This window comes from Python bivittatus, unplaced genomic scaffold (genome assembly GCF_059951505.1).
Source record: "Python bivittatus isolate LINGU-HERP-01145 unplaced genomic scaffold, Pbiv_v1 ctg000190_np1212, whole genome shotgun sequence".
Taxonomy (NCBI): Eukaryota; Metazoa; Chordata; class Lepidosauria; order Squamata; family Pythonidae; genus Python; species Python bivittatus.
The window spans coordinates 11735901-11749821 of record NW_028277042.1 but is presented as its reverse complement, the minus strand read 5'-3'; the positions used below and the strand labels follow the sequence as shown (position 1 = coordinate 11749821).

Genomic DNA, 13921 nt, shown 5'->3' with positions numbered 1-13921 from the left:
AGGCACAGTAAGATATATCAGCAACAATATATGGAAAAAGCAAAGAAATTACTAAATAAAGCTGGAAGTGAAATAAATACATATAAAAATGCCAAAATATTGTAAACAGTAAATATATAAAAGCCATTGACAAGAATGGAACTTTTATAATCAGACACTTACTTTTTAAATTTATTTTCCAACGAGATGTGTTCCTCTGCTGTTACATAATCACTAACACTGGCCTTTAATTCTTTGTATGCAGAGCGTAATTCTTCCAACTTTTTCTGACAATCCTTCATCTCCACTTCTTGGTTTTGTTTTTCAGCTTCCAAAATAATGAGCTGTTTGGTCAGTTTGGAAACTGGACCAAAATTACAAATTGCCCAAAATACAAAACATTGGGGGGAGGGGGGAGAAACAGTTATTCTGATGGAAAATCACATGACAATTTTTGTTCATATGGATATTTTTGATTCCAGCCTAGTGTAAAGTTGCAGTATTACTGTTAGCTAAAAGTCTTCCTTTTCACAAGTTTAGAATGTCAGTGGCAACTTGTTAAGCACCTGTTAAACAGGCTGTCAAAAATAAATTTCATTAAAACAGTAAATATTCAGGTCTAGCAACTTCAGTGAAAAAAGGGTCTCCTTCATTTTGTCCCTTTTGTATCACCAATGACAATAACTTGTAAATGAATACAAATGTACGCATGAGGCAATGTTGTTTATTTTATATATTCTGGTTAATAGCCATGTTTCATTTTACTATTATCATGATAAAACTCAAATGTGTACCGTCTTAAAATTAAATTATCAACTCTCCAAAGTTTTCTTAAGTATTACAAACCAAAATAAATCTGAAAAGGTTCCATGGCTGAATTGATAATAGTTACTGATTATCAACACTTGTAATTCTAAACAGGCTTATAAAACTTTATCTTTGGAGGTAAAATTGGTATCTCTTTATTCACATTTGTTGACCGTTGTGTTAAATTTATTTCACCTTCTTTAACATGTTGGTTGATGGTATCTTTTATTTTGGTTTCTTGTATTTTAAGCTGCTCCATTAATACTGTATTTTCCTCTAAGACAAGCTTGGCTTGGCTTTGCAAATGCTGCCTGTAAATAAACACTGATTTAAAATTTGAAATGACACTAAAACTTTTTGCAAACAGTGCACTAAATAATAATAATAAAAAATCCAAAAGGCATTTAGAATTTGTGTGTTCTGTGGGAGAAATCTCTACATAGCTACTACACTCTGAACAATCACATTTTTTTCTGGACAAAGTCTGGTATTTCCCTTAGGGGAGCTTGCTTGGCATGTGATGTTTCTGTTCTGCCATCAAATGTATACGTGTGTGCGTGTGTGCATGTGTGTGTATGTATACACACACATATACACATACACACATATACATATACATATGTATGTATGTTACAGGCTTCATTGATAAAATATAGCCACTTAATAATAATCTAATGGCAATAGTTATTTTAAGCTTGAAAATAAGTTTAATATAGTACAATTTATACTTATTGTACTATTTCTGCTTATTTATACGTTACTGGATTTTTACAAGATTTAATATAGCTTAAAGCCATCACAGATAGGTTTTTATAAGCTAGGTATAATAAAGAAGCAATCTAACAGGTTCAAATAATAGTACACTTGCCATTCTTTGGTACTAATAGAAGTACCAATAGTATTTTTACTTAATTGTTGGTGTAACTGTTCATTTTCCTTCACTACTTCTTCTACTTGTGCTTTAAAAATCTTCATGTTCTCCTGAAGGAAAAGCAAAAACAAAACATAAAAAATATATTCACCACGATAAATTCTACAGATATGAATTTGGCTCAGTTTGTGACGAGCAAAGTTAAATCATTACAGAAATATATATTGCCTTTTAAGTATCCCAACAGGTAAACACACTTGCCTACCACAATCAGAATTTATATTATAAACTCGCATTACGTATTATAATGTGGTCTTTAGCATCTCGGAAGTGGCCAATTTTTCTTAAAAGTGATGATGAACTAGCTGAGGATAGGAAATAAGGTCCATTTATATAGAATTTAAGACTAAGTTCTCTTGAATAGCAGATAAAGTGATAAATCTTGAACTACAGCATTCCAAACTGAAGAGGGGGAAAATTATCCTCCACATTAATACTTTGTTATCTAAAGTAAAAGACAACAGCCTGGTATTTTTCTTGATAACTTAGTTTCTGTGCGTAAGAATCTTTTATCTTCTTTTCTGTCTTGTTATATATCTGAACATTTGGCAGCATTAACTTGTAAAAACCATCTATGTCTAAAGATATTCTAGACTGAATTGCATTATACAAATGTGAGGAAAATATGTTTCAATTTTATTTAGGCGTTCCCCTTCATCTGAAGACTCTAAAAACTTACTTCCTTCACCTAAAAATTTATTTTCCTCACCCAAACATTTTCCTAGTCAAAGTGCATTGCATGGACTTTAAAGCACAAATCTGTCAACTTGCCTCATGCTCTAGAATCAAGTCTTCCTTTTCCCTCATTTTGTCTTCATATGCCAGCAGAAGAGGGGATAAATATTTCATGTCAAGCTGAAGAAAATAAGGAAGGAAATTTCACTCCACTAAAATGTAGCTCTCTAATTTACACACAATATTTTGATTAAAACTTAGTGAAGATTATTTAATCAGCTAACAATATTTCTAATACCTAGATAATTCCAAAAAGCAAATCAAAAGAAAATAAAAGGGACTATAGAAACTCCCTCAAATACATTATTGTCAGACCTCATGCCAGGCATGGCAATAAATCTCAGGAATGTGCTCAGAGCAGAAGCTGCATGGGATTGATTTTGCAGACAAGATATAAGCCACATATACAGTATGAAGAATATCTACTATTATAGAAACAAAGCCCTGTCTCTCTATCCCTCTACCAACTCACCCACTCCTCCCTCTGTCTGTCCCTCCCTCTCAGGTTTTAAATTCTAGGGCAGTGTTTCTCAACCTTGGCAACCTTAAGATATGTGGACTTCAACTCCCAGAATTCCCCAACCAGCCATGCTGGCTGGGGAATTCTGGGAGTTGGTCCACATATCTTAAAGTTGCCAAGGTTGAGAAACACCGCTCTAGGACTTTTCTGCCTGCTAGCCTTTTCAGGTCTTCCTGGCCTTGAGATTGGTAGCCATCTTCACAATATTTACTTAATGTTTAGTTTAGCCTGAGAATAGCTGGTTCATGCCTTGTCAACTTTAGGGTTCACACTAATCGAGGAAAGAAAGTCAATTCGTAAAGTGAGAAAACAGAGTTTACATAGAATAACTTTATGCCTTCTAGAAAATGCTAGTTGAGGATAAAATATGAAAAAGTATCTTCATCATCTTATGTTGGTAACACAAAATACTGATGCTATCTATCCTACTTACTAACGACAACTAAGACATTATTTATAAATATACTATTTCACTGACAAGTCTTTGAAATAATTACATAAAAGTAGTGGATCAGTACTACATTCAAAGTTTAAAAACCAATTATGTTAATGGAAATGCCACTACTAGATTTTTAGATGATCTTTTAAGCTCAGGAAATCTGTCCCATTCTTCTACATAAACTATAGTTCCTTCCACACATTCAAAACTATAGATGTGTCTCTCGTCAATAAGGCAATTAATTTTCTACAATTTGGAAATAGCTAATAGTGAAGGTATCAGGTGCTATAAACTGAAACTTATTAATTTGCTACTTACCAGCCATGGGGGTATTGGTTTCTTCATTGGCAGACTTCCAATCTTTATACTCTAAGATAGTAAAAATGTAAGCTAATATTAGTACCAACAACCTTCTGTACCTGTGCATTGAAGAAGTGTATTTTTTTGAAAAAATCAAAACCAGACTAACATTACCAAAACTTCAGACACCTGAGTTAATTTCCTATTAAAATTAATTGAATGTAGAAAGGAACGAAAACTATAATGAATAATCTTTACTACTGCCCTTAAAAAAACAAACAAGAATGCAACCATTAGGGTGTACATGCTTTGAAAAGGATTTGGCAAAAACACTTGAGTGGTCACACAAGCATAGCACCTCTCCTGTTGGTTAAAGCAGAGAGCCCTTTTTCAGACTTTCATATAAGCCTGAAAAAAGATACGACTACATTAAAGAGTCAACACATAATGAGGATGAGCAATAACCAGGATACATGAGAACTGCCATCATCATTACACTCTGGTTTGATCACCAAGATCATGTGCTGAGAACTGGAATGCCATCTTCCAGTTATATGAGGGCAGGACCTCTTTGTGGTGGCTCTGAACTCTGGAATTGTAATGGCACGTGGGAATGACCTTGGAAGACAAGGGCAAAGAGATGCAGCCAAGGGAACGGTCAGATAAAAGGCAGCTGAGTCTGCAACAGGAATGTGAGTGGGGCAAGAGGCTCAGCTGCCTTTTATCTGACCATTCCTTTGGCTGTGTCTCTTTGCCCTGTCTTCCAAGGTCATCTCCACATACCATCACAGGAATGCTCTCTCTCCAGAAATTCATGAAATGCTACTATAACTATAGTACTATAGTTACTACTACAGCATTAACTATGCTTTGAGCACCTGCTAAAGATCTATCACTTCTCTGAATAAATGTTGCATGAAGGATTTGGGTTCAGTTACATTTTCCTTCTCACCATTTTAATGAATCTGTTAAATTTATACATTTTTAATTGTATTGCTTGGATCGTTGCACTGTAATAGCTCTGTTGTAAACTGCTGCAAGAATTACAATAATGGGAAAAGATATATTAAAAATAACAACTACTACTTCTAACAATAACAACGTGGAGGAAAATTTTGAAACACTTTCTGGTGGTCACAATGGAGGGAGGGTATATGATATCCAAGTTAGAGCACTGCAGTAAAGGATATACTTCTTGCTGAAGAGAGGCTATTGTCTTTTTCTTTCTTAACAAATGAGCGGGGGATGCTTAAATGTTAATGATAGCGTATTACAAATAATCTTAAGAGAAAACATTACCTCACTGGGAGTAATTGGTCTGTACTTAGTTTGATAACGACTCAGTTCTGCATTTAAACGGTGAACGGTCATTTTCAAACTATCATTTTCATCCACTAATTCCTGGGCTTGTTGTCTTAACAAAATCAATTCTGCACATTCCTCTGAATTAAAAGAAAAAGCAGGTTAAAATTCTATAAGATGTGCACGTTACCAAAACGTCTCCAAAATCTAACTGAAACTCAGAATGCTATGATAAATAGCTCTTCTTTAAAGACAGAGTAAATCCATAAAACTATTTAAAATTCACCTGTACAACTAGGGATCCACCAAACCCAATGTAGCTCATCAGCGACACATGGCAGTTTACTACGCCTACTTTGCTGCTACTCTGAGATCGCATAAACAAAAGGATTCATGGGCATATATAGTCAGGAATAAATCATGAAAGTTACAAATTGTGCAGGCCTGCTCTATAATGCCATAGCTGCTGTAACATCTAACCCAAATCCAAAGGACTGAATGGGAAAACCTATGCATGTAGCTTGGGACCACAGGTCAATGACAATGACATATACTTTATATGAAGAAAATGTCAGGTATGTCCAATTAAAGGATCAGGAAGCAGATGATGAAAAAAATCTCTGCTTAAGACCCTAGGACCCATTACCAGGCCCAGATCAAACTTGCCTGGATGGATATTTTGGAAGTTACGTTAAAAATAGTCTGAATCTAAAACAAGTGAAACAAGGTGATGTCCTCATTTTTGGGGGTATGAAATGATCAAGGGCAACCTGCTGAAACTTCCTTGATATTTTATGACATGCTTCAAAGAATCCTGTCCTGGGGGAGGAACTAGAATGACAAGTTAGATTAGTGTGCTTCAGATGCCAGCCTCAAGATCAGAGAAGGTGCGTAAAAACACTTCCAAGTGGATCTACAAAAAAGTGGACCCAGCAGACAATCCTGTAGCAGCATGAGAAATTTCTCCCAAACAACCCCATAGGCCTGCGTGCTTGGAATGCATTTCTTAGATCACAAATTCTGGATGGTGACAAAGAGTTATAAAACGAACTTGGGGTTATTAATTCAACTGATTTCTAAGTTACCTTCTAATGCATGATACAAACAATCTTATGATTTGTTTTCAACTGTCATCTATGTTAGTTGTCATTCAGATACATTACAAGTTTCTATTTTTTCCATATCATTTCTAAGTTTGCTGGATACGTTAAATAATGATACATGTAGAATGATAAAGTTCAACCATTCTTCCCTCTATTCCCACATATATAGTTTTATTCTCTCCCACATGAATGCAATAAATTATATGGAAAGTAAATAGATTCATTTGCACCTTGATTGTGTGAATTCTGTTTTTCTTTAAATTGTCTGTTCTCTTTTTCCAGTTTCTTAATTTTTAATTGGAGTTCCTTCATTAACTGCTTTGATTGTTCAAGTTCTGAAAATAAGGTCTGATTTGCATTGTTGAGATACCAATTTTGTTCTTTTAATTTCTGGAACTTCTCTCTAGGGAGAACCATCTGTTCCTGCTTTCTGTGAAGCACTGCATCTATCCAAGAAATTAAATAAAATATTCATCAATCTCATAAATATATGCAAACCTTTTGGTAAAACAACTGTACTGTAAGAATCTTTATTTAGAAGCAAGCTTTTTGCATTTATGACAAGACTTCTGTCTCAACAGTAATCACTAGTTAATCTATTTGAGTAGTTTGAAGATCCTTACATCATTAATAATTGTTAAATTTACATAAGATATATCTTAAGTTGCAAACTCTAACAGATTTTTGTCTTTTTATTTTGTGGGAAACAATTTATCTTTTCTTCACCCTCAAAAAGCGTTATAGTGAGATAGGATGTAGATCCTAGGCAGGGGCAATTACTAATACAGAATAAACAGAACAGACCATGCAGCACTTTGGAGTCAACGCAGAAAAAAGCTGCAAAGAACAGAAGAATGTTCTTCTAGCATATGCAACAACTCCTTAAAGCAGCTTTAACTTTTTCTGGGATTCCACAGCTGCCCTCTGCAGCTATAGTACAATCCCAGGAAAAGATGTATTTGGTTTAAGGAGTTGCAGAAAGTCTGGTGCACATTTCAAAGCACCATTTTGCTTATGAAATCAAAATACCGCACCACTCTAGTACAAAAACTTCAATTTCCATTTTAGATTGTAAGTAAGTAGTGATTGCAGTGTAGTAATATATCCAAATCTAAATACACGTAGTCCTCACTTAACACTCAAAATTGGGACCAGAATTTAGGTCGTTAAATGATGCGGTCGTTAAGAGAATCATCATGTGACCGTTTTGCTTAACTACTGCAATCCCAGCACTCCCGGCTGCCATCATTAAACAAGAACCATATGTCATTAAGCGGATGGAGTCCCAGTTAAGGAGGGTAGGGGTGCCTCGGGGATGGAGGAGGCCCTGGGAGGCCTGGTGCAGGCCATGTCCAAGTTGGGGAGGTGCTGCACTGTGACACAAAGCCACAGCTGTCCCTGGAAGCCTCAGCCATCCCAGCCCACCCCAGCGGCAGTTGTGACTGCAGGGGTGTTGTGACTGCAGGGGTGCTGCAACTCCCCTCACCCGCCTATCTCTCCCTCATCTATGCCCTTTTAGCCACCCTGCATAGTGGCACTTGGCGGCGGCAGTGCCAGGGCTGGGGCTGAAGTAGAGACCCGAGGCCTTCAGCAGTGTCAGCCAGCTATCACCGCCCACAGGCCTCAAATACAGCCCCAGCACCACCGCTGCCACTAAGACATGCCACTAAGCCCCACACCGCTAGTCTTCACCACCTTGCACCATTATCCAAGCTGTGCCTCTTGTTCCTTCCCCAAGCTGGCATCCTGTTCCTTCCCCAAGCCAGTGCCTCCTCTCATTCCTTCTGTGAAGGGCTTTTTGGAGCAAGAAAATGGTGAAGGTCAGCTGGGGCGGCGGAGGTAGGAAGTTGAAGGTGCGGTCATAAGTGAGGGTGGGGTTCCAAGTGCCCAAATGTTGATCATGTGACCGCAGGGGCACTGCAACGGCTATAACTTTGGGCATAAGTCATTTTATTTTTTTCAGCACCGTTATAATTTCAAATGGTCGCTGATAAATGGTCGTTAAGCAAGGACTACCTGTATATTATGTGTAAGATTCAAACTTCTCCCTCAATAGTTTCTATGGAATGAGACATAATCAGGCTGATAAACAGTAGAACTGGCAATGTGCTCAGACTTTTTATCTTTAAATTAACCATAATAAAATGAAGAGAGGAGTATAGAAAAAAATGAAGGCGTAGAGCATTTTAAAATAAGGCTTTTGCTACACATCTCTAGGCAAACCCAACTTCTCCCTCGACAGATTCCATGGAATATAACACAATCAGGCTTATCCATCAGCAGATTTCAAAGATAAAATAAAGGCCTCTACATTCAAAGGATTATCACATTTGTGAATCTGGTCTTGATGATTAATGCAGAACGTAGCTGGAAAACGGATGAAATATTGAAGTTGTATTGATCTGGCAAGACTTTGTGCTTTTATGAACAGCCTTCCCTTTTCAGAGACTTCCTTGGTAACATCAGGACAAACTGATATCTTACTTTAGCTAGAACCCCACTTCAGCACAGACTTTACTGATTCCTGGCGAAATATACGTAAAATCTCATCTCTTGTGGTAACACAAAGGAATTGCACAATAATGATATTGGAACTAGTTCCAGTCTTCCTTCTTGTTAAAGAAATTTTAATCACATTTGATTAAAATCAAATTTTAATCTTGACTGGAAAATCCGTTCCCAAAGGAAGAAGCTTTCTGAAAAAATCCTCCATAAATTCAGCCAGGTTTGATTGACTTGGAGGGTTTTCAATGACAATCATATGTAGAATTTTCCTGCACAATTGCGACTCTAAGTAATTTGTTTATCCAAAATATTATCTCTGGCTTGAGTAATCTTGTAGGCAGCCAATTGATCCTCATGGCGAGCCATTTTTTCTTGCATCTGTTTTAAATCACATTTAAGTTCTGCCAGATTTTGTTGGATCAGCTTCATGACTTGTACAATTTGTTAAAGACTTTTAACAAATTGGTAGAAAAATCTTCCTCCACCATCTTGCCAGGCTTGGCAGATAGTGGTGCTGCTATCCCAATAGCTTGTTAAAAACAAAATAATATGTAACGAAAAGTGTTATTTACCCGATAATGAAAGTCCTTATCCACACAGTCCGATAATTCAGAAGTTTGAAAACACTTTAATCAGGAGAGAGGTGAGAGACGTGCACTCAGAGTACCATCCCAGACAGGAAGTGAATAATAGCTTATGTTAACAATTGGCTTGAAATTGGCTTGCTGCTAGTGACCCTGTTAATCTGAGCTACACGTTTTCCAGCTTCAGTGATATTTGAAGGCAAGCAGTGGTTATTCTAAAACAAAACAACGATTATGGGGCTACTCCTCATGGCTGTGTAGGAAGACATGGGGAAACAAACAAGTCCCAAGTTCTTGCTATGTTAAATTATGGTTCAGAACTACACTTAATCTATTCTGTAGAATCCAACACAAAAATCCTATTTACACTAAACTAAGAGAGTTTGTACCTGAAGATGATGGAGGTTTTTCATTCAGGGGATTTTCAGCTGAGTTGTTTTCCTAGAAACGAAGCAAAATATTTAACCTAATTTCTTATAGGACCCCCTCCTTTTCCAAAAAAAGTATCTGCAGCTAGCCTTCCACCCACCTCCAAGTAACTGGAGGACTCAGGATTTTCTATCCCAATAAGATACTCTAAATCAGTGGCAACTTGGCAACTTGAACCTTGGCAATTTGAAGATGTGTGAACTTCAATTCCCAGAATTCCCCAGCCTCCATGAAGTCCACATATCTTTTTGACAAAGTTGAGAAACACTGCCTTAAAGATATAGATAAGTAAGACCTCCCTACAGAATAAAAGGCAGCCACTATCTCCCACACTGCAAGTTAAGCGAGTTTGAAATTCCAGGAATAACATCTATATACAACTTTTTTAATGACAGAAGACAGAATGGACAGACCTGCTAAGAGGGTCTCACCCACACAAATATTACTTGTCATCTGCACCATATCTATAGGAAGACTGCAGAGACATTAATTCAATCTCAACATAGCTGTGGAGAATACTTGATACTGTCTCAGACTGATCTATCTCCAGAACTGTTGAAAAGGGGGAAGGAAAAAATGAAAGAAGAGCGTACCACCTTTCCTGAAGTTCTTAGAGAAATATGGAAATGAAAAGACACAAATATGTCCTTAACTGAAATCACAGAACATAATTTTTTTATGCTGTTCTTACCTTAAACTTCACTCCAGGGTATTCAATTTCTGTAATATTAAAAAGTATTTGTTTTGAAATATAAAGGAAAAATATATCAAATGAAATTCCAAAGCTCCTATCAAGTTTGAGCCTTCAGGTGAATGATCTGTCTAGTTTCATCTCATTTAGTTTCTAATTTTTCCACCTTTCTCTTAAATAAGTACCTTGGCGAGTGAAAAGGATTAGGAAAATGGAGGTACAAGCTACGAGGGTTTTTCTAAAACAAAACAAAAAAAATCTCTATCTTCTGTTTTATTCAGGGAAGAAGATGAAAAGGAATAAGGCACAGTTACCCTTGTCCTTTTCATCTGGTTCAGGTTCTCTCTTTCTGTCAGCTATGCATTCTCCCCCCACACATAGGGGAAAATTATTGGAGCCTGAAGTACTAGACTAAATAACACATCAGTCTAAAGGTGGGGAGCAGATGGTAAAAAAAGGTTCTTTATCTTCTCCTTAATTCTAAAGCTCACTTCTCACCTTCCACCTGAACATTTGGATGAATGAGACATGTTGGTTCACAGACAGAAGAATCTTCTTCACCATTGGCACTAGAAGATACTGGGAGATTTTCCTAAGTAAAAATATTGTGATATACCTTATAAGTCCACAGCTCACTTACAGAAATAGATGCCACCAAAAGGCTCTAGGCAGCTAACAATCTCATTGTAAAATAAAACATCAATTAAAAAGAGGAAAACAAAAAATACATAAAATGTCCTTAAACAGGGCATAGCAAACTACAGCCTCCTGAAACTTTTTTTATGTCCATTGAAAGCGTCCCTCATCCCCAAATTGAGCCATGAAAAAACAGAATGTATGATTTCCTGACAGTTTTTAGTGGATAATGAAAGGAAATAAGTATTTTAAATCTCCCACTGATATAGGGTACCTCTTAATATAAAAAATAACTCCTGGTCATCTTAGAGACTGTCTATCCCGATCACATATTGCCTGATCAACCTGGGTAAATGGAAACCACCTGTTGAAGGTCCCTTTCTATAAGAGGTACAACAGACGGGACACAGATTTACATTCTTGATGGCTGCTCCCTTCTTTTGGAACAGCTCACACCCCTAGGCAAGAATGCCCCAAACTCTTAAGGACCACATAATAATACAACTTTGCAGAGGAAATAACAAGGATTGGGGAATCTTATAATTTGTATTCAAGCACTAGAAGAAAAATGCTGAAAGCTTACCTGTTTGATTTTATGTGGCATAGCATACAGAACCTCATGACTAATGCTTTCTCTTTTATCAATAAACTGACAGACCGGATCTGATTCTTTTTCTGTATCCGAAGTATATGTATCCACGTCCTCATCCTCGCAACAACTGCCAGATGCTTCCAAAGTTTGTACAGCACTCCTTTCATCACCATCACTCTTCCAGTTTGGACTGTAAACAGAAACCATTAAAATTGTAACTCAATACAATATATATTTAACCATAAAGAATGTATTAAGTATCCTATGAAATGTTTTTTTAAAAAAATATAGGGGATTTTTACTAACTTTTTTTTCCTGCATGATATAGTTTTCTATTAAACAAAACAAAAGGGTTCCTGATCATATGGAGATCCTAATTCAGAGGCAATTAAAAGTACATAGTGCTTCTCATATTAATGCTTTTATTAGTCAGACATTTCTTCTGAATGTTTACCAATCTCAAATCAGAAATGGTTTTCTAAGGAAAACCTTTTTACGGTGTTTTAATAAAGAATCATAGTTAAGATGTAACTCTATAAATGTTGACAACACCACCACTGCCATGTAGCAGAAATACTTCATAAGAAAAGAGTCAAGCTACAATCAGTTTAAAACATTCTTAATTTGTAGCTATTAATGTATATTTGTGAACCTGAGTCATGCATTACTCCAACAACTAACCCATAATTCTTTATGAACCAAACTAGCTCTTAAACTGTGTTTTGCAATATTTCTGGATTCTGTAGCGTAATGCTACGTAGTTTGTAGTAGAAAATGGGTAATTGAAGATTATGAACAATCCATTCCCACTTGCAAACAAAGACTTCCTTCAACAAAACAGGAAACTATGATTTCCCACTGCGTGAATGAATCCGCAGGAAATATGAGCTTTCATATTGCCCATTTTTACATTCTATTCTCTCTCACATTCTCAATATTAAAGCATATTAAAAAAAAATTACACAAACTACAATTTTCTGTAATATCCAGAATTTGGGAACTATGTTTATTCTTAAACACTATTTATACAAAATGCAGTTTCCAAGATTTAGACATTACTAAAAGTAGCTACTTTTAGAATCTTTTTTTAGCACACAAAAAAGGAAGAAAGCAAAATGTATAAATGTGACAGTCATGTAGTCTATAGTTTCCCATTGCATTTGAACTGGGCCATCAAGTTGGAATTTTGGACTTCCTTGCTGGAAGAAAAATTACTTTATACCAATGGACTGGGTGTGCCAAAATGTGCAATATTTTCTACCCCATTCGCAGCTCAGTGATAGTGGCATATGGTTCAATACAATTTTCTTGATCTTGCAAGTAGCTGGCATCACTTTCAGAAAAAGATCGCTGACGAGGCTGAGGGATGGCAACAGTTCGCCCAGTTAAGGTTGTCACAAGAATAGCTGCTGCTAGAGCAGACCTGGAAAAAACACATTTTAAAAAAATCCATGGATCAGGAGGCTGAGGTAAGATAAGGTAATACATTTAATCGTAATCAATTTTAAAAATAAACTACATTTTAAATTAAATGAAAACATACATCTTAATACAATTGCTTCCTGAATCTAGTAGAGCTTTCCTTTCACCAGCTCTGGGAAAAGAGCCAGCTTTATACACACCTACTTACATATTTTTCAATAGGCTATGCCACTGTTTACCCAGAGGCTCCAGGTTGTGCTATTAGATCCCTCAACTCTATGTGCATATGAATCTTAAAACATGAAGTGGTTTCAACTATCTGGAATAATACAGAAACACTCAAAACACACCAAAAAAGAAGGAATGTATACATAGAAATGTTTCTCTACAATTGAAAGAATGTGGGAAACCCTGCAGGGTAGAATTCAGGCTTATAGTCCAAACACTGAAAAGTTACCCTGCTTACTACAGAAACAAAAAGAAATCCTGTTTTAATAAAAAGCTGATGCAGATATAACAAAATGATCTCAATCTAATAAAACATGACCATTATTGTTAAGAATGAGTGCTATCCCACCTCCTGTACCATTATGACAAGTTTCAAGGTTTTCTGATTTGGAAATCACAGCAAATTGGCTTTACAGACCATACTTTTTTAGACCAAGACTATTATTACACATGAACTGGATCTGAGTGACATGCACCAGGGATCAAGATCTCAATCACAGATCAAAAATTTGTACTATTCCCCTTATCTTTCTTCTTTACTTTAAGATCATGCAGGCCACTCTGGCTTTATACAATGAGCAGTAAAAAGTATCTTGACTGTATTACTTCAGGGTACAGAGAGGCAGTTGTCGCCCTGAGTAATCCAACACAATTTTCTACTATGAAGAGTTTTTGTTCCTCTATTGAGGAATATTCAAGAATGAAGACTTCCTCTCTG

At 36.3% G+C, this 13921-nt stretch overlaps 1 protein-coding gene across 1 annotated transcript in view; it reads right to left on the bottom strand.

The window, feature by feature from the left end:
• CEP89 (centrosomal protein 89) overlaps positions 1 to 13921 on the bottom strand; it is a 43989-nt gene that overhangs the window by 26238 nt on the left and 3830 nt on the right. Inside the window, exons 3-14 of the mRNA XM_088136061.1 lie at positions 12815 to 12976; positions 11545 to 11743; positions 10824 to 10917; positions 10326 to 10354; positions 9595 to 9646; positions 6347 to 6562; positions 5011 to 5153; positions 3730 to 3780; positions 2489 to 2572; positions 1651 to 1767; positions 982 to 1093; positions 163 to 343 (exon numbers count right to left, since the gene is read on the bottom strand). Of these exons, the coding sequence (XP_087992187.1) occupies positions 163 to 343; positions 982 to 1093; positions 1651 to 1767; positions 2489 to 2572; positions 3730 to 3780; positions 5011 to 5153; positions 6347 to 6562; positions 9595 to 9646; positions 10326 to 10354; positions 10824 to 10917; positions 11545 to 11743; positions 12815 to 12976 (1440 nt within the window). The remainder of the gene's footprint in view (positions 1 to 162; positions 344 to 981; positions 1094 to 1650; positions 1768 to 2488; positions 2573 to 3729; positions 3781 to 5010; positions 5154 to 6346; positions 6563 to 9594; positions 9647 to 10325; positions 10355 to 10823; positions 10918 to 11544; positions 11744 to 12814; positions 12977 to 13921) is intronic.